General features: G+C 49.9%; 1 protein-coding gene across 1 annotated transcript in view; it reads left to right on the top strand.

Annotated features, from left to right (window-relative positions):
* The window catches only part of LOC309679913 (uncharacterized protein), a 37,646-nt gene extending 12,948 nt beyond the window's left edge, over nucleotides 1–24,698 (top strand). The window contains exons 5-14 of the mRNA XM_082493369.1: nucleotides 3,635–3,785; nucleotides 7,864–7,946; nucleotides 11,685–11,840; nucleotides 11,974–12,252; nucleotides 12,912–13,069; nucleotides 17,435–17,643; nucleotides 20,355–20,422; nucleotides 20,726–20,890; nucleotides 22,201–22,272; nucleotides 23,684–24,698. Of these exons, the coding sequence (XP_082349495.1) occupies nucleotides 3,635–3,785; nucleotides 7,864–7,946; nucleotides 11,685–11,840; nucleotides 11,974–12,252; nucleotides 12,912–13,069; nucleotides 17,435–17,643; nucleotides 20,355–20,422; nucleotides 20,726–20,890; nucleotides 22,201–22,272; nucleotides 23,684–23,794 (1,452 nt within the window). The 3' untranslated portion in view covers nucleotides 23,795–24,698. The remainder of the gene's footprint in view (nucleotides 1–3,634; nucleotides 3,786–7,863; nucleotides 7,947–11,684; nucleotides 11,841–11,973; nucleotides 12,253–12,911; nucleotides 13,070–17,434; nucleotides 17,644–20,354; nucleotides 20,423–20,725; nucleotides 20,891–22,200; nucleotides 22,273–23,683) is intronic.

Below are 24,698 nucleotides of genomic sequence, written 5' to 3'. Positions count from 1 at the left end.
GGTGGTTTCTAAACGTTTTTAGTTGGAGCATTGGCAGTGAAACGGTAATTTAACTCTGGGCTGTAGAAAGAGGGCCGGGTTCCAGCAGCCCTTAGCACCGCTGGGTTGTGCTTCCTGAGCAGAGCCGGACCTCCAGCTGCCTGGCTTTTGGATCCAAACTTCGGGAAAAGGGAAGTACAGTTCTGTCTCTCGGGTATTATCCAGCACTGTGGATTCTGGGAAAGCTTCGCAATAGTAACGGTCCTCTTCAGAGCAACTGCCGTCTGAGCAGAACGCTCCGGTTTGCTTGTCTCAAGGGGACGGTGAGACCATTTTGTCCCGGCTCCCTTTCTCTTGCTTCCTTTTATTGGGGGGGGGGGAAGGGGGGGGAAAAATCTATTTTTTTTTTTTAAACTATATTTGCAGCTGCTGAAAGAAAGGCCAGCCCTTGGGACTGCAGTGTAGTAGATTTTAGCCTCCCCCTCCTCTCCTCCCCAAAAAAGCAGTATTCAGCTCAACTTCAAGTTAGTTATGAGACCGAGTAACACTTCTGTTACTGGAGCACAGGCGAGAAATGCTTCCCGCTGATACTGTGTCCCTGAGGAGGAAGATTGCTGCCGGCAATATCATTACCGAGGAGGCAGACATGTAATGCTGAACAGAAGCAACTGACTCTGTTAAGCTGGAGGTCCCAAATATGACCAAAGACTTCCACGAAGCCACATCAGCATACCCGGCTTTGGTGTGTCTGGCCACTGCTCTCATTCTGATCTGTGTTGAAGTCCCCGATGTCTGATGAACATCTGGAGCTGGCACAGCAGACTCAAGGGGCAAGGGGCTTGACTTGGTCCACAAATAGCCGCTGCAGGACTCGCCTGTGTCTGGATTCCCACTGGGGCCAGACTTCGTCTTACAATGCCTTTCATCCTCTTGAGTGGAGACTAAAGTTTCTTGTTAACGTCATTCTGCAGAATGCGCCCCAGCGTTCACTGGACTAGGCAGGGAAGGAGGCAGGTGGCTTTAAACTAAAGATTTTTTTACATGGACGTCCTGGAACTTGGCAATGAGATGTGCCCTTCCTTTGCTTGTGGGCTGAGCATCCAGGTAGCGATCGCATTTTGTACAATGCGATCTACAAAGCTGCTTTCTAAATCATGGCAGAAATACATGTGTTTTGAGGTACTCTTATTTTCTTCTTTCTCTTCGCCTCTCCCCCCACCTGCCCATTTCCCCAGAGACCTCAGTGAGATGGAGCCACTGTGTAGCTGATGCATCGGGGGCGCTACATGTTGTCTGGGCAGCAAAGGGAGGGTGGGGTGAGAGGACTTGCTGGCCTGAATTCATACAGCTTTTTGAAAGATTAGCTGACTTCCTGAATGATGTGATTTCCCCGTATCACGGTGTTGGGTGGGATGGGTAGGAACGCAGAGTGAAATGTCACGACGATGTGGTCTCTCGGTGTTCCCTCACCCCCAGCTGTGTCTGTACCTGATTTGCACAACACTCCTGTGCTGTGTCGCGCAGTTTCTGCGTGACTGAGTAAACCCGCGTGTCTGTGAAGTAGAGAAGGGGATGACACTACAGTCAGATGAGCAGCTCTGGACAGGAGAGGTTCCTGGGCTCCTCGGGGCGGTCAGCATACCGAGCTTTGGTAGAACTGACTGGGTCAGGAATGCTCTGCTTACGGTTGAGTTGCTCCTCTGAAAAATAATCACACGTAGCATGTTCCAGACCTCCCGTCCTGTAACTACAATAAAACAGCGTCTTTAGAGTCCTCCTCAAGTTTGCCTACGTTGGTCACAGCCATCCTTAGAAACCAGCTGGGAGTGAGGATGCGCTCTGTGTTAATGAGCTGAACTGAGCCTCAGGTGCTTTGTGTGACCTTGGTCAAGGCACTTATCTCTTTCTCTCCAGCTTCCTGCTGCTATCCAAGGATGAACATTCCCTCCCTTCATCCTGACTGTGAGCGGTCTGGGGCAGACATTATGCACATCGCCTGCCAGGCAGAACATGGGCTAGAAATTAATTGACCCGAGCTGATGAGGGCTTACAGTTCCTTGAACTGATAAGAGTTTCTTGTTAAAGTCAATTCTCACTTGTTAATGTTGGTGGCTTCTGAGGGGTTTAGTAGATTTTAGGGATCCTTTCAGTGCTTTCTGCCAGTGGCTCCGATGAGAAGTGTAAGTACCTAATGTCTTTCAAAGCCAAAGCAGGAATCTCTTATTCTCTTTATTTTCCCTCCTGATCTTGTGATCTGATCAACCTGACATCCTTGTCTCTCCTCTTTGTTCTGTCTGTGGGACCACTCCATACCAATAGTTTGTTTTGTTTTTTTTTTTTTTCCTCTGCATTGCATGTATTTTTGGAGCACAGTTATTTCTCTCCTTTTAGTGGAGAATAATTGCATCGGGGGGAATGCCTGGGCCACAGATGCTTTGTTTTCCTGGGGATAAATGCAATCATCGATAGCATTTAGAGGTTCAGGTTTTTTTTAAAAAAGAAGGTGGTGTTTTTTTTTACAGGAAGGCTGATTGAAATTGCTGCCTGAGTCCTGAGGAGCTATTGTGTGGAAGGGCCAGGGTTCACCTGTGAGCCAATCAATCTGCATACATAATTGGTGTTGACAAACTGAATGTGGAAGGACTCTCTAGGTTACCATGGGAACAAAAAAGGAGGTGAATTCTGGTTCAGTGGGTCTGAGCAAAAGGATGTCTCAGCATGTTTTGTTCTTGGGCTCCGCAAGAGGCGGGAGGGGAAGAGAACAGCCCTTCAACTCACTTCCATCGATGAATTCTTGGCCTGCTTGAAATAGTCTGCGGTCCTGTGAGAGTCTTGTTATCCCGGGAGTTTATGCCTGTGAGCCCCATGGTACTGTGGGGAAGGTGGGCTCTCTCTAGTCTCTCTGTGTGAGGGGATGTGGTGTCCTTGCAAAAGGTCTCCCTCCTCTTCTAGCAGCTTGGAGCCGTGGGTGGGAGAAGAGCCAGGTCGTCAGGAAGTAAACCAAGCGGAGAGAAGAACTTGAGTGTTTCGGCGTCCGTGTGTCCTAAGTGACTAGCAGTACCCGCACACAGAAAGGCGATGGGAACCAAACCTTAGCCCTACCTAAAGGTGAACTACTCCCGCAATGGGATGTGCAGGCTGATGCTACGCGCCCCGTGGGAACTGTCCTTGCAGGTCATGTTGTCCTTCAGCATGTCTGGGACTCTGGAAAAGACCTTGGATTTGTGAAGTGTTCCATGGGCGTTTGGTTTGATACCAGCAAATATTATAGCCTGTATTGCTTTTACAGAGCAGGGTGTGCAGGGAAGATGGGAAGGAGTAGGAGAGGTTCTTGGCTGTGTCCCAGAGTCTTCATCTCTTTCAGGCGGGAGTGGACTTGCCACCATGTTCTGCTTCCAGTTTAGTGGCTTCCAAGGAGACCTCTCAAATTGCTTCACAAAGCAGAGTTTAATTGGCATTTCACATCCCTCCTGAACCACCGAACACAAAGAATATGTTATTTTATCTGGGATTTCTAGCTATCTTACTGGAGGAACGAACATCTCTTCTGCCTCCCCAAGCAACTTATTAAACGGAGGCGCTCGAGTAGCACTTGGCAGCAGCTAAATTACACTTCTGCTTGTGCTGACTCTTTGTCACTTCTTTTCATATTCAGAACCAGCATGAAGATGTCAAGAAGCAGCTGCTCGACCTGCAGCTGCAGCACAACAGCTTGAAACTGGAACATCGTAAGACACTGGAGACCCACAGCCAGAAATATGCCCAGCTGCAGCAGGAGAAGGACAGTGAAGTCGCAAACTTGCAGGGTGAGTGTGATGGAGAGCTGAGAAAACCGCAGGACTGAAGAACTGAGCTGAGGAGAGGACAGCGTTTCTTCTACAGGCCCCCAAAAGGTCTGCAGAAGCTATAGGAATGGTTCTGTATGAGTGTGCAGCACTTCAGCCCTTCTGTACCTCAACTGGAGCATTGTCCTCCTGCGGGGTGGTGGTGCAGGAACAAGGGCAGGATTAAAACTGGCCGGGCGTCCTGGGGCTGCATCGAGGGGAGGTGAGAGGTGCAAGAAGGCCATCAAGCAGCTTCCCCATGCGAGGGAAGCCATTGGGGGTTCACAGGTGGTGTTTTTGTGTAGGAATACAGACCACAAAAGCCTCTGGCTGCTTGGGCTGACGAATGCAGTGTAGGGTCCCAGAGGAGAGGAGCTTGCTTTTTTTTTTTTTTTTTTAATAGCCCCATGGGAGACTGCATGACCTTGAGTTTAACCATACTTTGAGTCCCCTGGGGTTCAGAGACCCCTGCACTGTTACACTGCTGGGGGCATCCCCAGCTGCTGTCAACACCAGCACTTCCATGGTGTTATTTTAAAAGCCTAATTGACTTAGGGACATGGCTTAGTGGTTGTTTTGGCAGTGTTAGGTTGATGGTTGGACTTGATGATCTTCAAGGTCCCTTCCAACCTAGATGATTCCATGATTCTTGCCAGCTGGTTAATCTTCCTGCTACTTACCTTATTTGCATAGGATTTGTATAGAACCATTTGTAATAACAAGTTATTGTGCCAGATGCTGGTTGTATTCAGATTGTGACACAGTCCGTGTCCCAGGGAGGTCACACTCAAAATGGATAAGGCAATCCAAAAGTAAAAGGTGTGAGGCTGAGGCAGAGGTACATGCCTGTGTTGCCAGGTTGGGGCAGGAACAACAGGTTCACCCATCAGATAACAGTGCCTTACCCTCTCCTTTCGCTGGTGGGTGAGTGGGGCTAAGTTAGCAGAGATGCTTTTCGTGGCAGAGGTGGAGCATTGTGACACTTACGTGTCTCGTCTATTTCAATATATGTTTTCCACTTCTCTGTACACTTTTGACAATGGAAAGCAGTTTCTATACTACTAGAATCCTGTACATTCTAACATTTAAGCTTGGGAGCAAATGAAACGTACTTTATGTAATTAATGGTGTAGGTCTATAAAATGCATTTAATAGCACAAGTATTGCAGAGACTGCTCATCCCTTTAATTCCCAAAGAGTAGTTTCTATTTAGTCTGCTGTTTAATTAGATTGTGGGGGGTTTTAAGGTTCACATCTGTTCTTACTTAGATTATGTCTGGGAGAGTGAAATCTGCTGATGTTTTGTTTGTGTGTTTTGTTTTGTTTTGTTTTTTTTCTCCGATCCACAAAGCGCTAGTATCTGGTGAGCACCCCTGGGTTAGAAGGGGGGAACTGAGCACAAGCAAGCAAAACCTAAATATTTGATTGTGTCTTGTCTCTTCTTGAAATATGCAGCTCCCGATGAAGTAAGAAAGCGAATTCTGGCAGAGGAAGGAGAATAATGGTCAGAAAAACAATTCAAAGAGGGCAGCCGGTCAGGAAGGTCGGCTTAGGGCTGTGATGTTAATATTCTCTGTCCATTTGCCCAGGCTGCTCTTCACTTGGTACCATCTCTCTCCTGTGCTTTAAGCTGAAAGCTGGCTAGTAAATCTTCCCTTAAGGATTGGGAACCGTGCCGTATAAAAGAGCAGGACGGTCTCGGGAGAGGTGGCAAAGACAGCGAGCCGGTAGCATTGCTAATGCCTCATTTTCTTTCCTTATGTTCCTCCAGTACTTTCTATATATGATGTGCCCTCAGGAGACACGTGTTGGAAGACGTGCCTCTCTCAGTGAGCGTAACAGAGATCAGAAGAGGTGTCTGAGCATAGGCATTGCTCAGGGATGTTAGCACGGAACGGAGGCATTTTCGCTAGATTCAATTGTGAAAATGAAACCCTCACCCCAGGGATGCTGGGGGAAAGCAGAAGCCCACTGGGAAATACGAGAGGTCGCTTGAGCAGGTGGAGCTGGGTTTGGAAGCTCTTCGTGGTGGTCCTGGTGGGTTTACAGCTTGGGGGCAGCTCTCAGGTTGGTGATGTAGCCAGCTACGTGCAGAAGATGCTGGGATCTGGGGACGATGCAACTGTGCCCTGTCACCCAATGGTTCTGGTGCTGTTGAGGTACCTGTGCCCTGTTCCTGAAAATCCCTGCTTCTGGAATTGGTTTTTGAATGCTGGTTAGTGGGTTATGAGTATATGCTGAGATAGCTGAAGCTTCCCGGTCTTGTTAACTGGGGCCTGCTTAATCCTGTCTGCCTCCTCCCTCTGCTTCTGGACCTCTCCTGCTGCATTACGAACTATTTTCTCCTCTGCTTTATAGGAACTGCAGTCTATTTGTGCTGCATTTCACACCCCCAGCACAGCCTGTCCTCTGCTGTGCTCCCCCCACTAATTCTCTACTCTCCATTTTTTTGTCATCACACATTGGCACGATCTTCTCTGAAGGCAGAGGGATAGGTTTGATCTTTGAGCTTCTGTTGGAAATAAGGACTCTGTAGTTACAGCTCTAACTTTCTTCCTGTTGACACCGGGGGTAAAACTCCTGATGAGGTCATTGAGACCAGGATTTCACGTCTGCTGTGCTGGTGGTAGAGCAAGGACGTACAATGGCATGAAGGTTTTGATTTCCAGTTTCTGAATGTGTTTGAACACCTAGATGTGACTGAGGGGTTGGCTCAGTGAAACTGCGGGATTCTTTTGGACGTGTCTCTCCCACACTTGAGATGCCTTTGGTTCTCTTGAAGGCCTGGGGGAATGTCTGTGTTGCAGTCGGAGGTCTTTGCCGTAGCAGTCGTGTGCTAGCTGTCCTCTAGCCTGGACTACCTGCCTAAAAACATGTCCCTCATTCCCTGCTCCCGGCCACCACCCCCAGCTGTGCGCGCTTTCAGCGCTGTGTGCACACAAGGCAACTCGGTTAAAGCTGTTCTAGCTGTAGTCCCATAGGACACAATCCCACATTTCCTCCTGGCTGCAGGGAAGACAGAGCCTTCTGTTCTCTGTTTGATGTCAACCTTCACCGCAAGGCAAGAACGCGGCGCCCAGCCTCAACGGCAAAACGTCTTGTCCCGGGGATGAATGTTGTAGAGAAAGGATGTACCGCTGTAATCAGCAATATCTATAATCTTGAGCTGAAATCTTGCATGCAATTCACCCTACATAAAAGCGACCATCCTGTTATGGGACAAATTCCCATTCTCGTGCTGGCAGGTGCAACTGTGTTTGCAAAGAAATCCCAGTGCATGAAGTTCGAGTGATGTTTTAAGAGACCTTCAGGATCCAAAGTAAGGCTGACGTTTTTTGACACAGTCTTTCTTCGTGTTGGAGGGTACACCGTTACATTCAAGGCAGTGAAACGTTAAGTGCGTTGTGTGTCTTGTCACTGAAGCACTTCGGAGCGTGCCAAGAGCTTGGAAGGAGCCCAGCCTGGGGGCTGCAAGGCACAAGCTTGCTGCCTAACAGCGTAGGAAGAAGTGTGCCGAACTGAGGACCGAGTTGTCCTGTGATTGCTTTCTCTAAGTGGGTTGTGGGTTTTTTGTTTGTACCGCCCTTTCAAGAGGCAGCTTCTCTGTGCAGTCGGAGGGAACCTCCTTGTTGGATCTGCTGTGGGTTCAGGAGACCTGACAGATGTCTCTTGTAGCGGTTTCTCAACCCTTCCAGTTACGGCAGGCGGGGGCAGTGGCCGCCGCTCACTGCTCTCCCACGTACTCGGCTGCAGTGGGTGAGGGAAATGAAGACATAAATACCTTATTCTGATAGCAAGCACAGCCAGAGCCTGACCTTCGTAGCAACAGTTGGCAGAGACACCCTGGAGAGGAGGAGGTTCTTGGATGGGCAGGACTCCGAGCGCTGAAAGGAATGATGATTCAGGTTTGTCATGGTTTTTGGCTCATCCCTACCTCGCGTGTCGCTGTAATTCCTGGGCTTGGAGAGATCTATGAGGGCAAGAGGAATTTATGGTAAGGAAGAGAGCTACTACACTTGCAAAAATAGCTCCCTTAAGCAAATTCCTTCTTCTCTTGCAGATACAGTCTTTAAACTCAGAGAAGAGAGCAAGCTGCTTCGGAAGGCCCACCAGGAAGTTCACTCTCAGCTCCTTAACGCCCAGGTAATCACAAGGGGGTGTTTGTGGCCACATGGGACAACCTTCCATGGAGGTCTGGGCGCACCATCAAATATTCCCTCAATAACAAACCTAGCTATCCACTGTATTCCAGCGTGATGAGTTGCCTCCAGCAGCGCTGGGAGTACAGATGCATTCTGTACAAGTAAAAGTCTCCAGCCTGGAATCTGTCCCAGTCGCTGAAAACACAGGTATGCTACACGAGTCACTGTGGGTCAAGTGAGGATGAACCAGCGTATTCCCAGCCCTGGAATGCCTCCTGTCACTTACTCCTGTCTCAAATGCTTCCGCCCTACGTGATGATGAATCGTTTCTGTTTATGCCTATAAAATTAATCGCAGAGGTGCCTTGCCTAGCTTGCTGAGACGGCAAATAGGCACGCGACAACCCTGGCAAAAAGGTCCCCTTCTGCATCTTCCTGTGAAGCCTCAGTAGAGAGGGAGACCTATAAAACAAATTTGGAAAAAGCTATGTAAAAAAGAAGTTAGTGTTCAGTAATAAGTGTTGGAGTGATGCTTTTGGAGGCCGGGGCAGACGTGCGAGTGGTGTTGGCTTAAGAGTAGAGAGGCAGAAAAGCATTCTTCTACAGGAAGAAAACCCCAAAAGCTTTGTTGATCTGGTGTTGCGCTCATGCAATGGAGATGGCGTGAGCCTCTTCAGCGCACTGGAAGCCCTGACCTCCTGGAATTCTGCTCACCCAGCTGAAGCTGGGAGGAGCTCCCAGATGACTTGGGAGAGGAGAGAAGGCCCGGTACGCTGGGAGAAGTGGGAGGACTTATTGTCTCTACAGTGTCTGTCTGAGGCTCTTGTACGGAGCCAAGACACAAGCAGCTTTGTAAGTACGCTTTAAAAATCACATTGCAGCCTGAATTAGGCTTTTCTGTTGTTAATTAACAGCTTTCTGTCAAGCACTCCCTTGGATTATGGGATAAGCCCAGAAGCAGGGAGCTAGTTGTGGTTAGATGCTGTTGACAGCTGATTCTCCCCCCGAACTGGAGGCTGAACTCGAACTAGAGGTGTGTGGGCGTGTGGATTTTGACTTGGACAAGATCGCTCTCGAGTTCTGCCCTGCAAAATAGCAGGGACTAAGTGGCTCCGGGGCATTGCAGACCTCGCCGACGAGCGGTTGCTCCAGGCGGGAAGCACGGGTTACTGACACTGCAGGCTGCCGTCGCTTCGCAGCTCACGTCAGATGTGGTTTGTGGGGTCTCAGGTGGTCCATCAGTGTGTTTGACTTGCCCACCTTCATAATTGTGACTTACCACCGACCTGCCTTTCACCCTGCTCCTCCGCATGGCTGGGGCAGGCTGCTGGGACTCGGCACTGGTCCTGCCGGCAGCGTGCTTGCTGGAAACTAGACAAGGACTTGTAGTCTCCGAAGGGGTCAGTCCAGCAAGTCCATACCAGGAATTGAAACAGCATATGATTAAAAGCTTCTCCAGCGCCCTGGCGAGCCTGAGTTCACTCCTCCTGCTATCAAAATGCATCTCAGCCTTCGTTTTTCAGGCTTCCTGACCAAAATTTCAAAGCCGCTGCAGATGTCACTGCTCTGTAGCTTATTCTCGAGCAACATTGAGACCCAGTCGGCTCCCGTCACACGGGCCTCTCTCATCGACAACTCGGATCAATAGCCATTGATCGAAGGTCCCCTGCTTGTCGTTATGTATTTCTACTCTTGTCTCGCTGGGTGAGTGCTGAGTGCGTTTGCATCTGGCGCACCACGTATTGCTCTTCCGCAGAGTGCCCTTAAATCGCCGTTCGACTGACGCTGCTGGGCTGGGGAAAGCCGTCAGCAGTTCAAGTGCGCAAACTAGCCCATACTCTGAACAGCGCGGAAAAAAAAACCCAAACACCTTGGCTAGAGATGGCTGAGGCTACAATGTCCAAGCGCTTGCAGACTGGAAAACATGGTGGCGGCTTCTGTGCCGCCAGTTTTAACTTTTGGCCCCTTCTGTGTTGTGACCGGTGGGAAAAGTAGTTTGCGAGAAATGGCTCGCTGTTGTTTCTTGCCAAAATTAAGAGCGAGCAAAATTTAAAAGGATTTGCCCTGGTGTGGGAGACCCGGCTCAGCTCCCTGCTCGGGATGCACGAGGCAGTCGTGTAACGCGGTTGTGCTCCAGCCATCTGCCCGGCTGCTATTTCTGGCTCTTACGGAAGTGGCCGCGGTTGGTCCCAGCGATTTCAGAAAATACTTTGGATGATGAGCCTAGTGATAAATCTTAAAGTTTTCTGTTCAGTTTTCTGATCAGTCCTCTCTAGTGTCTGATCAGGGTTTCATAACGCTGAGGAGAATGGAATGGCATTTGCCTTCGGTGGGGCGAGATGCCATATGGTGGAGCAGACACCCGCAAAGACTCCCGGCTGCTTCATCAGCACTGCGGTTCTCTCGATTTGCACTGAGTGTCCTCTTGTTGATGTCACTCCCTGCTGGCAGGTGAAAGTTTAGAGGAATAATTTGCATCCGCGGCAACGTGTTCATTTTCCAGGGATTCTAACGAGTTTCGCAAGCCCGGGCTGCGGTAGCTCTCACGCCGGTTGTCTGCCAGGGAGGATGAGGCACCGCTGGCTGTGACGGGCGCAGGCAGCCCGTGGGAGTCTGCCTTAAGGCTGGTCTAAAGCTTCCTTCCCTCTGGGCTGACCCACCTTAACAGGCTTTCGATGGGGACGAGTTCTGCCTCCATCTGGCTTGTTCTGCCTGGGAGCCGTCTCCCAGGGGCTAGAGCCCGGGAACTGCTCTTGGCTTCCTTTTCCTTTCCTCATTCCTTTTATGTTAGCTTTGCTGAGAGGTTTTGTTGGGCTTTGTTTTGTGTTTTTGGTTGGTTGGTTTTTTTTTTTTTAAATATTAATTTTAAGGTCAAATTTCAGGGGGAAGAACCGAAATCAACAGAGCCTGCTCAGAAATTAATTTCCTGCTTAAACTTTCCTTGCTGCTTGGAAGCTTTCCTACTCTGCCCCGTCCCTAATTTGGTCCCTTTCCAGGTACCCTGGCAAGCATATGGAAAGCTCTCTCCCCTCACTTTCCTATAAATAACTGGGGCAGGAGTGAGGAGCTTTTCCCGAGTAGCTTTTTCAAGCCCTACTTCTCAGGGTTGGAGAGGGAAGAAATAAGCAGCAGGAGAGAGAAAGGTGGTGTACTTATTTATTTATTTTTTTTTTAACGGTCCAAGAGAATCAATTTTCATTTGTCTTGCAAAGTAAATTGAATTGTTGAGTAGGATTATGCCAATTATCATCAGCCCCGCTGAGATGAGCATGTCCATGGAGAAATGCCTCTGCGGGAAGAGAAAAAAAAGCTGACCCGAAGGTACGTGTGTGTGAGGCACAGGAGGAGAGGGAGTCACGACTGAGAAGACCCAGGACTCGATTCTTGTGCGAAGACAGGAGTTATGTCAATGGTTTGTGCACTAAATAGCATTGGGCAAAGAATCAGCATCGTGTGTCGGCGCTTCCAGGGGGAAAGTATGCAATAAAACAAGACGCAAGACCGGCAAAGGGGAAATAAAGAATATCCAGAGAAATCTGGAGGTGAAGCTGAAGACTAGCTGGGGCTTGTCATTAATGGTTGGGGATTAACTCCAGCCTTTCATATGTATAAAATATATGTCTTTTTTAGTAGTGTGTCTGCGCTGAACGACTGCCCATAGAAGAGCGGCTGTTCTCAGCGAGCTGTTGTTTAACCCGGTCGCTGCGTGTGTTTCTCTGTACTCTTCTCATCCCCCCCAGGCCCAGATGGAAGAGTTCAGGCAGCTCAAGGAAGCCCTCCAGAAGATGCCGAGTTTCAAAGGAGGAGGAGCTGGGAAGGGGCAGCAGCCGTTGCAGGTGCCGAAGGAGCAGCCCGTGGTGCCCGCCGCCAGCCCGCTGCAGCTGCCCGGGCAGAAGGTGTGGTGCTCCCAGGAAAGCCCAGGGAGGAGAGCTCTGCAGGGCGTCTGTGGGTCCGCAGCGTGGGGCTTCGAACCGGAGGGAACCGAGCCCGTGCCTTCAGAGCTAGCTCTTGTCCTTTTCTTCCTCGCAGGCATTTCCAGTCAATCCGGAGAATCGCCCTGTTGGGAACCCGCTGGCGTCGCAAGTCTCTGGGGTTCAGAAGCAGGCAGATGTCCCTCTGCTGCAGGGCCACAACTCGTACAGTAACGGTGGCCCGAGGCCACAGGCACACGTGCTCTTTACCCATCCGGCCCCACTGCAAGATGCCAACTCGCTGCCGGGGGCTGTGCCGGCCTGGCCAGCCAGACGCGGGGATGGCCACGTCATCCGATTCACCCGGACCATGAACAGCCTCCCAAACGGGAACCCAGTGAGTTCTTCGCGCTTGCTGCCTGGTTTGCATAGCCCTGGCTTTTGAAGCTCAAAACTATGGTATTTGTAACGACATGCATGTGTGCATTCCACTCCCCTGATGTGGAAACTGTCCCGGCCTCAGGGTTCAGACTCCTGCGCGCTCTTAAGAGTTTGTGGTTTAGCGGTCTGGGGTTCTTCTTCTGGATCCTGCCGGCTCTGCGAGGAGTAAATCATAAAAGCAGCTCCCCCGCCTCCTGGGGTGGCTGAGAGTGAGCTTACGGAAAGCAAATATCTTTTTTTTTTTTTTTTTTTTTTTTTTTTTAAAAGACAATAATTGCAGTGTGGTTAGACTATAATTTCAGTAACTCTTATAATGGCAACGCGTGGGGTTTTTAGAGATGGTTTTGTTCTTCTTTTCTTGGAGCTTCACCTACCCAAGGCGAGCCTGGGTCACGCAGGGTGCAGGTTACTCCCTCTTGGCTGTGTGAAAGGAGAAGGACCTCTCTTACCGCAGGCTGGCCGGACGGGGCCGTAAATTTGTTACGGAGCACTTCTGAATCTGTTGTTCTTTGAAAAAGAATTTTTCTGGCCCGTAAGCCTGCCCCAACGCAAGGGAGACCTGCGGTATTTAGGAGCTTGTGTATACCTGAGTGCACGCGTGTGTCTTCTCTGCAGGATCTAAAGATGGTGATGCGCATTCAGGTGAAAAGCAATGAGGAAAGCCAGGCTGCTGGGCTGTCCCTGTCTGATCGGAGACCACCCTCCGCAGCGGAAAAACCCCAAGTGCCCGACAGCCACCACCCCCCAGGGAACACACAGGTGCAAATGCAAAGGTTGGTGACACAAAGGTCCCTCCTCCTCTCCCCGCTCGGGCTGAAAGGTACCCTACAGGCTTGTCCCTGCTCTCTTTTCTTGGCTTTATTGTGGTTTCCACTTGAAAGATGGTTGAAGAAAGTGTTGGTTATTGGTTCCACTGTCCTCTAATTCTTGTAAGGGAATGTTGCTGCCAGGTCTCTGTCTCAGCTGAAGCAGAAGACTCGTCGTGTTGCAGGCGATGTTGTGCTGGCAAAAAAAAAAAAAAAAAAAAAGGCTGTTATGTTATTGGTGTGTGGTCTGTAGGAGGCTGCCTTGGTGTCTGAACTGCTTGGTGAAGTGTTTGTGGGGAGGAGGGAGAGAGAGGAGTTACTGCTGAGCCAGATCGGGTCAGCGTGGATTTCCCACTGGCCAGAGGAGAGGGTGGGATGGGCGTCTGAACTGCCTTCAAGAAATCTCCCACCTTTTAGTAACGGTGACTTAAATATCCTGTTTTGTTTAGCAAACGGAAGAAATTCCGCACGATGGAAGTGACCTGTCTGCAGCAGCAAGGGTGGCTCAAAATTAATTCAGTTTCTATAAATGAGACACTGAGTTGTATATCAGAGCTGCAACTTGCTCATTTTTTCCACTAATTAATCAGTAATCTGCCAAGCTCTGCAGGAACAAGCAGACCTTGAAGATCTGAAAGCTTCTCATCTCCAAGGTTATATGGTAATCTGGAAGCAGCAGGCAACCAGCCCCATTAGGTACCAGAGTTTTTTCTTGGTTTTTCTTCTAGGGCAAAGACAATTTCCCGAACTCTGTGTTCTCTCTTCCGTGTTTTCTTTCTTCCTGGGGAACAGAGCTTGGGTTCCTGTTGCCAGTGCGCTTGTGAGGTACGCTAGGGGTTCTCCTTCACGGAGCCTGATTAGAACATGGAAAGTTAGACAGGTCTGAGACCTGTGATCCCGAAATTAGGGGGTTTATCCAGAATGGGGTAAAACAGTTTAGAGCAATAGTTTATGCCAGAAATAGGGACACAACCAGAGCCCATAGACGGGCTTTTGTCCTGTCTATGTTCCTGCACGCCTGCACTTGAGATGTAGTTGGTATAAACTTCAGCTTCATCTGGAGAAGTCAAACCAATTCAACCATATCAATACAAGGATCAGGGTTTACAATAAAAGACTTGGAACTGGTATAATCTTCCGAGCTTAGCTGAAACCTTGGTATTACGATTGCCCGCAACTTGGGGCTGTTGCTCGTATCAGACATCCTCAGCACAATGTGTTCCCCAGACCTGTTCTTGGGGTGAACGGGAGAGGAGAGCTCTGGGGAGGGGAGTCCCGTGGAAAGGGCGGAGGTTCAGAGGACCACATGAACTGACCTGTTCCGTGCGGGTAACAGAATGGATAATCCCTATAGTATGTTCCCTGTATTGCTGTGGTACCTGGGAGTCTGGTCAGGGACCAGGATCCTGTTGTACCGGGTGATGTACATAGAATCATTTAGCTGGGAAAAGACCTTTAAGATGTTAGAGTGCAACAATTAACCTAGAACTGCCCAACCCACCCCTAAACCACGTCCCTCAGCACCACGTCTGCCCATCTGTTAAACACCTCCAGGGATGGCGATTCTACCAATTCCCTGGGCAGCCTGTTCCACTGCACGACAACCATTTCTGTGAAGAACTTTTTCCTAACATCCATCCTAAACTTCCCCTGGCACAACCTAAGGCCGTTTCCTCTTGTCTTCTTCCTTGGGAGAAGAGAGCGACACACCCCCACCCCCACCCCCCCCCCATTGCTACCCCGTCCTTTCAGGGAGCTGTAGAGAGCGAGAAGGTCTCCCCTCAGCCTCCTCTTCTGCAGGCTGAACCCCCCCGGGTCCCTCAGCCGCTCCTCGTGAGCCTCACGCGCAGGAGAAACTGTTCACTGTCTTGGCGGCGCCCACAGAAGACCAGTCAGTTTTGCAAAAGGAAGAAAATGGCTTTCTGAGGCTGCAATTCATCAAAGTCTGGCCGTAATCCAAAACCCGACTCTGAAAATGGTGCTTCCTTGTTTAACTTATTTATCCCCTGTGTGTGTCCAGGTCACATCTGCTCAGTTTATTGGAGCAAACGAGATTTAATTTCTGTTTTGTCGGTGGAGGAGGCTTCTGGATTTCATTCTAAATTCAGCCCGGTCCTTCCCATCCTTCTCTGCTCTTTTTGTTGGTTCCCTTAACCTGCAGTCTTCCCGGGTCCGAGATTGTGCTTTGCATATTTCTTTAAAGGGCGATGGCCTCCCCGTACTGCTTGGATAGACAACACCCGCACAGAGGATATTCTGTCTTTTTACGGGGCGGGAGTTGTGTGGGTGTAAGGGAAGGTGAGGGTTGAAGTTGCGATGGCAGAGTGGCCGTTCCTCAGCTACGCAGAGCCCGGGGAGGGTACGAACGCCGCTCTGGGAAACAGAAAATGCAAATATCGGATTTGTTCGGCAAACGATTTCTGCAAGGACAGAGATCACGGTATGTTTGGTGTGCTTTTCTTTTCCTGGATCTATCATCAAGAAATTAGGGAGCAGCTGGAGGCCGTTATTTGCACTGCACGAGACTTGTGATAAGGAGTGCAGGAACCAACTTTCTCCAGAAGGTGTCAACGCCAAGAACAATATCAGACTGCAGCAGAGTACAAAAGAGGCCATATATCCAGTGCCAGGAGCTCTTGCATCGGGTGGCTGAGACCAGCAGATTCCAGATGAGCTCTTGATGGCCAATTTGCATTTTGACGGTTTTATAATGGGGGAAATGTGAGCCGTAGGCTGGGTTTGCTTTTTCTTACGGAAAGTTTTGTGTGGTGGTAGTATGCTGGCTTAAAAAGCTGCCACAGCTGAGGCTCCTTGGCCTTTCTCAGCAGTTAAACTTAAATGTCTCAAGTAGACTTTTCCATCTCGGCTGGCTCAGGTAGCAGGGCGGGCTGGACCGAGCGGTAATCCTGCTTGAAACCGGTGCGAACTTACTCAGGTTAAAAGTTTTGGTGTCGGTCACTTTTGAGAGTGCCTATTACTGAGATTTCATCCCTTCCTTTACCCTTCTTGGTTTCTGAAGGTGTTCCCGAGCCAGGACGTCTGGGAATAAACCCTTCCTTGTGAGGCAGCCCTGCCTTCTGGGCTTTTCGAGGCTTCACTGGAGCCAATATGAAGCTACTCCGTTCCTTCTCTGACCTCCCATTCGTTTCCATGCAGTGGAACAGCGTTACGCCAACTACTCTGCCGCTGAGCCTCTGGTTGGGTGTCCACGTGCTGTCGCTGCAGGAGGAGAAGCGTTAGTGAAAAACGTGTTGCATTTGGCGTATACCTCGATATGAGGTACCCGTCCCTCAGAGGCACTTGTGTTCGGAAGGAAGCAGGCATAGATATTGATGGAGACATCAGGAGAAGTGTGTTTGAGGTGGAACCGTTACAGAGGAGGGAATTCCTGACTGTGGCCGCCTGAAAGGGTTCGCCTGACCTCTCGCAGATAGAGCTGTGTATGAATAATTGATTTTTTTTTTTTCAGGTCAGGAGATGGATGAAAGCATTTGGAGAGTGGTGGTAGGAAAAGCAGTAAATCATACTGGAACGTGGCTTCCCTCACTGAAGGAAGCAAGGAAACACTTTTTCCCACCTTCAACTAAAAAAATATAAAAATCAAAACAATAAGCGACTGTTTGCTTTCAGCTAGTTCTGCTTGCACTGTTTGGGTTTCTACAGGGAAGGGATGCAGGTGATGGAAGAGTTTTATAAACAGATGCTGGTTAAAGTATCCATCCCAGTTGCAAAGCTTTGTAAACAGCTCGTAGCTTTAAAAAAAAAAATAATCGGACAAGGGAAACTGTCAATTTTGTGTTGCGGCTTTTCTGTTGATTTTGAAGGATTTTTTTTCTCCTTATAGGCCAAAACTCTACAGTTTTACTTCAGTAGCATCTTCATTTTAAATTAAGTTGGAACAATAAAGAGGATTTACATTTTCGATATTTTCTTGAAAAATTTAGATTTATGTATTCGGGTACGTGTGAGACATGAGTCAGTATCTCTAGAATTGGAGCTTATTGCCATGTGGGCACATTATTTTATCATATGAATAATATTAAAGCAGTTCTACGATAAATTGTGTTTATAAAGAATAACTTGTTTTGTACTTATGTGGCTTATTAAATGTTCTGTTTCAAGCAGATATTGCAGTAACTAATGCAACTGATGGTTTTACCAAAAAGTTAAATTATGACAAACTTCTGCATGTGTTGGAGGTTGGGTGTGGTTTTTTGTGTGGTTTTTTTTTTTTTTTCCTTCCTCTGCTTGCCCTTATGAAATAGCATTATGAAATCTCTCTTGATACACTGAGGCAGGGGGATCCTGGTTTGGTTTTGTCCCTGCTTGCAGCTGGAAAGACATCGTTAACAAAGTGAGCGCCCAGGGGGATGGAAAGCAAGCGCGCGGTTACCCGAAGAGCCTTCGTTTGGACGCCAAGCCCGGGCAAGAGATGCAGAGGGGCAGCTCACGGCCGCCCGGCGAGAGGAGAGGGGAAGAGCATCAAACAGCGGATCAGGAAGGCGAGAGGGGAAAGATGGATGATGAGGAACTCGAAATGGGTATGGTTTCCCTAATCCTGTGCTGTACTGTACTAATTTACTGCTAATCAAGGTGGGGAGCGAGAAGAGCTTTCTGCTTGTGTTAAACATCACAACTCTTGAAAAATTCTTGTGCTTTTATTGTCCTTGGTCAAATGAAAAGCCTGGACAGTTTTCCATTTTTGTTGCTTGTTGTCCTGTGTCAGGTAGCGGACTCAAAATCTGTGTAAATTAAGTCCATTTTTCTTTCTTTCCTATGGCAATGATGGGGAAAATGTCACTGTGGTTTTGTTTTTTTTTTTTTTTGCGAGGCTTAATCTTGGTCTCCCATAGGAATTGATTTAATTCTTTTTTGGGGGGGATTGGTGTGTTGGTTTTTTTGTTTTGTTTTTTTTTGTTTGTTTGTTTTCTCAGAAGTGGGTTTTCTAACTCAGGGCAGAAAATTTCCCAACTGTCCTTAAGGGGCTAAAAGCAAATAAATTCAAGGGCAGCTAGTTATATTTGTCAGTCAGCCAACAGAACATCTACAGCTATTTCAAAGTCTGGGAAATAAGTGCATTTGGGCGATGGGAGGCCAGCTCTTAGAACAGCGTGTTAGACTTCCTCAGTCTTCTGATCCGGATCTGTTCAGACCGCTGTGCATTGACTCAACTCGGTTAATAACAGGTTGGGAGAAACGTTTGACTTGGTGTAAAGTTCATCATCACACTGTGAAACCAACTAAGGAATAATCCAGATTAGGCAGGTGAGGGCAGAATCCTTTCTTTGCTTCCGTTTCCAGGCGAGGGTTATCCGTTGGCCTGTAATGGCAGTCACACTTCAGCGGCAAAACGAGGGAACAATTAAATGACCATTTGTGTTGTGCGAAACAACAGAAAACAGCTGTACAATGACCAGAGCTCTCAGAAAATTACAGTGGGTGGGTCGGAGCATGGAGCGCTTCCATAGGTCCAGTAACAAAGGGAAGGTTGACTTAAGTGTGGCTGTATGTCCGCGAGAGGGAACCTACGAACTTCCTTTGGAAGCAAATAAAGAAGACGTCAAAGAAGTATTACAGTGGAGAGCTAAAATGGGCTTTTGAGCTGCGGTGTCCAGCCTGAGCCTGTGCAGAGGTGCTCCGCTGTGCTCAAGGGGCTGAGATACACGGTGTGACCACTGTGAACACATCTGTCTGCTGCACACGGGCTCCACCACCAATTTCTTTTCAACATGTGGAAATAACCTGGAAGATCTGGAAGTTAGTTTGTTATCTTTGTCAAAAAGAGGCACTGAAATGTAGATGTGACTAATGCCAATTCTGTCATTGCTGGGCTGAGGTAGAATGACTGAGTAGGTGGGTTTTCATGTAGCTCTTTTTTTTTTTTTTTTTTTTTTTTTCCCTGTGGTTCTGAACGCAGTAGGGCAGGGAAGCGGGGAGCCGAGACTCCTGGGAGGACCTCATCTGAAACGCTGGCTTGCATCCTATTGAACGTTCTACAGATGGTCTCAGCCTGGTTTCTTGACAGTAGATTTTTGGCTCTGGATTTGGAACAGAGGAGGGATGTCATGGGGCAGAGATGAAGGTCAGTGGTTCTGACCGAATCTTGGACCAAAAGGCTGAAATCGCCTGAGGTGGGCGATCTCCTCCCAGGCTATTGGCTCGGTTCACTCGGTGCAGGTGAAGTCCTCCTTTCCAGGACAGCAACGGTCAGGTACCAGCTAACGTGCGCACCGATGCCCGTTTGGAGAGGAGGTTTGGTATCCCACAGCTATGTTGAGCTGCTGTTTCATGTTTTGCTGACCTGATTTTCAGCAAGTCCCATTAGAGGGACTGAACTAATTGGTTCACTTCAAAGTGAATTGTACCCTGAAAAGAAAAGGCCTCGTGGCAGGTGTAAGGGAGCGTGAGGACCAGTAGCCTTTGACCTCTGTGCCTTAATTGGAATTAACAACCAAAATAATGACCCGACTGCCCTGGCCGTGCTGCGGTCCGGTTGGGAACGCTGCTGTCTCGCAGGCTGCCGTCGTGTTTTGGGGAGAAGCACTCAGCCCGTGGTGATGGCAGACAGTGGTGGGTGCCAGAGCTGGGACACGTCAGAGCCACATCCAGTTTGGGGGGAGGACTGGGCTGTTGCTCAGTTGAGAGCAAAGGCTATATTTTTAAAAGGCTGGGGTGTTTTTCTCTCATTTGTGCTCTCCTCCTGCCCTGACTGTCCCCGTCCCTGACGGGGAAGCCTGCCTCGTGTTCTTGTCAGCCGCTGGGTGCCGACGAAGGGGAAGGTGGCACGGAGATGCTGACCTGCCCTGGTGCGGTTTGGCCCCCGGAGGGGGTCTGACCGGCTGCGTGGCTGGGGTGCTGCTGCAGGTGCTGCCCAGGCTTCGCAGTGGCACGAGGGAAAGGTGTATCTTAGTACAGATTGGGAGCTGTTTGTTGCCTTTGTACCATCTGTGTATCTCGGTAAGGTCTGGGCGTGCTTCAGCACGTGCCTCTGCCCCAGCCTGGGGGACCAGGAGGCAGTTGGGGCCGCTGTAGGAGCACAGCGCTGCTGTGCCCTGAACTCCCGCGAACGGCACTGAAGACGCGTTCCTGTGAAAACAGACAGCGAGGGTTGTCTGCCTCAAGCTGCAGGCGGGTCGAGACAAATCCCTGCTTGGCATGGGGTTAATACAGCTGCTCCCCAACAGTGGGAATCTTCACTGGTGGCGCTGACTTCTGAGCGAGTACGCTGACAACTGTCCCTTTTTCCTGGCAGATGCAGGAGTGATTGAGAGAGAGGAGAACTTGCATTCTCAGAAAGACGCTGTTGTCCAGGAACCGATGGTAAGTACTGCTGTTATCTGGATGCAGCCCTGTCTCTGCACGAGAATCCAGCTGTCCCATTTAAGTCAGTCCTTTCCCAGAAGTTTCCATGACATGCAACTCCAAACTTCTTGGTTCTGGAGGGATTCAGAGGGATAACGAAGACTGGGGGTTTTTGGTTTTAGGACCATTAACATGCTTGGAGAGAGGTGGCAACTGAAGTGCTACAAGCCAGCACTTCGTGCTTGCCGGTGAAGGCAGCAAGCCTTCTGTCTCCCAAGGGGATATCCTGCCTGGGATTCACAAGAGGCTTTTCTTGCCCAGATGCCAGATGATGCTGCAGATCCAGCCCAGGATCCCAATAACCAAGGTGAGGATGAATTTGAGGAAGCTGAGCTGGAGAGACCTGACTTTGAAGAGAAGGTGGGAGGTTTGGAGAAGTTCAAGGAGCCCAGCGTGAAAGAAGAGTCTAAGGAGAAGCCACTGAAGGTGACTGACATGAGGGCAACCAGGGAGAGATCCCCAGCTATGAATGGGGGGAGGCAGAGAGCTTAAGGCCTCAAAGGAAAGCATCGTGTTCCTTGATGGATCCATAATCCCACTGCAAGGATATAGCAGGCAGGAGGAACCTCCTTCTGAGTGAGAATCGGTGGGTCGGTCAGTACCAGGACTTGTTCTGGCCCTGTCCTCTCTGCTTGTTGAAGCCAACCCTGGCTCTTGCAGCACCCGTGTGGCTGGAGAGACCCCGCAGAGGAGATGGTTCACTCCACAGCTATTACTGCGGAGGCGCTGTGTCTTTTCAAGCACCTGAAAGACCACAACCAGAGACGATAATACGGGCTGTGGTGGGTGCAGCCATGGCTGTTCCTGGGGTGGGCACGCAGCAGGCTCTTGGCAGCAGCGACAACACGCGAGAGCTCTGCCTCCGCGTTTGCCTGCTTGCAGATGGAATCCATTTATTTTGCCAAGTGCTTCTTGCCGGCTGAAGCCAGGCTCTGCATCAGGGAAGCGTTGGCTTGTTTTGACCAGCAGCTGAGCGTTGCTTGTTTTAAAAAGAAGTCTTTTATCTGTCAGGCTCTACAATCATGATTTAATAGTGAGGTTTTAATAAAAAAAAATAAAAAAAATAAAATGTTCCAGGCCAATGAAATCAAACCAGAAAGAGAGCAACATCTCCTCCTTAAGACTGGTGAAAATGTGGAAAGAATTAGTGACATAAAATCATAGAATCATTATGGTTGGAAGAGACCTTCAAGATCATAGAGTCCAACCGTTAACCCAGCGCTGCCAAGTTACCCCTAAACCATGTCCCTCAGCACTACATCTACATGTCTTTTAAATCCCCCCAGGGACAGTGCCTCCACCGCTACCCGGGGCAGCCTGTTCCAACGCCTGACAACCCTCACATAAATACCTGACGTCCAGATGGGGCTGTGCTGTGCTCCTGAAGCTCTACCCCATGTCACGTGTAGGTTCCCTGCAGTCCTGGGACTTGACACACCAGCAGCATGTGTAAGGTCCCTGGCCCTGGGACCTTCCTGCTGCAGGAGAGGCTTCTCCCTCCCTAGTGGAAGGAGCTGGGCAGGTGCTGCCAGCAGGTGGGAAGAGAGACTGGATGGAGAAAGCACAAATGGAGTTGGGGTTGCCTCATTGTCTCTCTGCTGCTCCCTGATCTGTAGCCCTGTCTCCCAGTCCTGGGGCTGTAACGCGGGGGCTGTAACGCGAGGGCTGTATCCCTGGCAGGGAATGGAAGTAGGTTGGGGCACTGTCAACGGCGTCTGACTTTCTGTATTTTTCAGGACGCTGGCAGACCTGCCAAGCCCAGGGAAGACCCAATGGATGACTATCAAGAAGATCAGGAGCAAGAAATTGTACGACACCAAGGTTCTTCCTCTTTCTCTCTCTGGCGTGGCTGTCACCTGGGGGTGTCGGTAGCCGGGAGCCGAGGCTGACTCGGCTTTTAGGAAACCAGATGTGAGCACTGACTTCAGTTGTGTCTCTGCCTGCTCCATGAGGTGGGTCTCCAGAGCAAACCTGGAGCCCACTTACCTCTGCTCCCTTTTGCAGGTGCTCAGAGTACCCTTTCTGCTCTGTCTCCCCTCCTCACTTCTTTCCGCGTCAATCTGCAGCCCTTGAGCTGTGAGACGCTTACCAAGCAGCAGCTGGGCTGAATTACAAGCCGTGCCGGCGCAGTTCGGCGAGATCAATGTGTGCCTCTCCGAGCCTCGCCCGGGGTTTATTCCCATGGTGAGAAATTCCCTGGGAGCTCTGTAGTCTGCCGCTGCGCAGGTCCTACTGGGTCTAGCCTGTGCCTGTGGAAGACCTGGGGAGATCTACACCTGTGCTTTGAGGGGGGTCATTGGGTTGCAGCCAGCAAGTGGAACAAAAGTATGGGTGGCAGAAGAATGTGACCTCCCACTCCGGAGGTAATTGTGGGAGGTGGCGCCTTGGTTGGGCCACAGTCGCCGGGAAGCAACTGCTCCTCTGTTTGGCTGAAAACGGGTATAATTGCTGTGTCTCAGAGCCTCAGGACTACTGTAGTCAGTGAGGAGTTGGCATTCCTCTAGGAGAAAGATTGGAGGCCACCAAAGATTGAGAGCATGAGTACTAGAGAGGATCACCCTGGTGCCTTCTGGCTCACGTAGATAGAAATGAAGGATCCTCTCCCAGTTTTGTTCATCCTCCCCTCACCCTTTGTGAGCGCGCTGCCTTTTCCCGCAGTTCCGACGCGATTGCGGAGGAATCGAGGGTCTGGGCCGCCTGCTGGGGATGATGGGGGTGGGGAAGTAAGGGGTGGGCAGAGCACAGTCCTGTCGGGGCTGTCCTTGCCCTGTGTGCGGAACCCCGGCTTGTGCGCTGCACGGTTGGACCTGAAGGCACCCGCGGAGGCCGCGCTGGCTGCTGCACCTCATGGGTGGGATTTGTTACACCGTTCTAAACGTGGTGGGCGTAGGGTATTTTCTTCTACTCCTGCAGCACTGGCAACAGGCTGAGGGGGTTAAAATTGCATTGTAATGCCAGGATATTAAATATGCTTAAAATGAACAGGCTGATCGTGGCAACACAGGCTTCTTACCTCTGTGTCTTGGCTAAGTGGCTTGCTAATGACACCGAAAGGTCCCTGGCAAAGATGGATTCTTCCCTGGTTTCCTGAGTTTCCCAAGCTGGGCTGGTATGGTAGACAGCTATACTCGGAAGCAGCATGGTCTCCTTTTCCACACCTTGCTGATTTTTTTTTTTTTTTAATTTTTTTTCCTTCCTGGCTGTTCCCTCTGCACCCAGGAGGATCATGGAGGTGAGGTGGATGACAATGATGACCTGGAGCTTGTCCAAGACCAGAAGGACCGTGCAGGCATACAGGGAGCTGACGGCAAGAAGGATGACTACTACTGAAAGATGCTGAAGGAAAATGGAATACGCTAGGAATGAGGGGACGGGAACTCCTCCCGGGAACTGGCTCCTGTATTAAACACTGCCCAGAAGAGACAAAGGCAGGAGGAGATAACTGTCTTCACAGGCACTGAGCAGGGCGCTTGCAGATGTGCGTTACATCTACGTGTGTGGGGCCATTGCTGCCTCTCCGGTCAATAGCATGGAAGTGCCCTCAGACTGTAGGAACGATTTTATCCTGCCGCTTCTCTTAGAAGCACTTCTTGACTTACTGTGTTCTCCACCTTCTTGTTTTCCCTATCCCCTCCCAAGCTGGAGGGTTTTTGTTTGTTTGTTTGGTTGGGTTTTTTTTGTTTTTGTTTGTTTGTTTTTTGTTTTTTGTTTTTTTGTTTTGTTTTTTTTTTAAACTCCCTGGGCAGCGGAGGGTTGCCTGAACCGGTGCCTGGACTTACTCGACTGATTGCTAATACAAAGGAATCTGTCTTCATAAAATATTTTGCCCGGTAGTGTTTCTTTAAACCATCCTTTGCTCCCGTCAGAGTAAGGTGGAGAGGAAGCTGGCCTGCTTGTCCTCTGGGGTAGCGTAAGGGGGATAGCTAACCGTGAGCACCACCAGAAATGACCAGTGTGTGTGTGCGTGTGTGTACATGAAGGACTGGATGCTCTCCCTGGTGCAGACCCTTCCCAGTGACTCAGAGTAGAACCCTGTAGAGCTGTCTGTTCCGTGGCTTTGAGCTGTGACTGTCCTGCTGGGCTTGGAGCTTCCCCATCTAATGCTGGGCGTCTTGTCGTGGCACTGCTGCTGCACGCTGGGTTCCTGGAGGTGCGGGGGCTGGCTTGAGCCAAGCCAGGCTCCTCTGCGATGGTGGCAGTGCCTGCCACACAAAGAAGCACCTGCAGCCCTGCA

The sequence above is a fragment of the Vanellus vanellus genome, assembly GCF_965231255.1.
Source record: "Vanellus vanellus genome assembly, chromosome: 20".
In the NCBI taxonomy this organism is placed as follows: domain Eukaryota; kingdom Metazoa; phylum Chordata; class Aves; order Charadriiformes; family Charadriidae; genus Vanellus; species Vanellus vanellus.
Note: the sequence above shows the minus strand (reverse complement) of the source record. Positions and strands in the feature narration are given on the sequence as shown.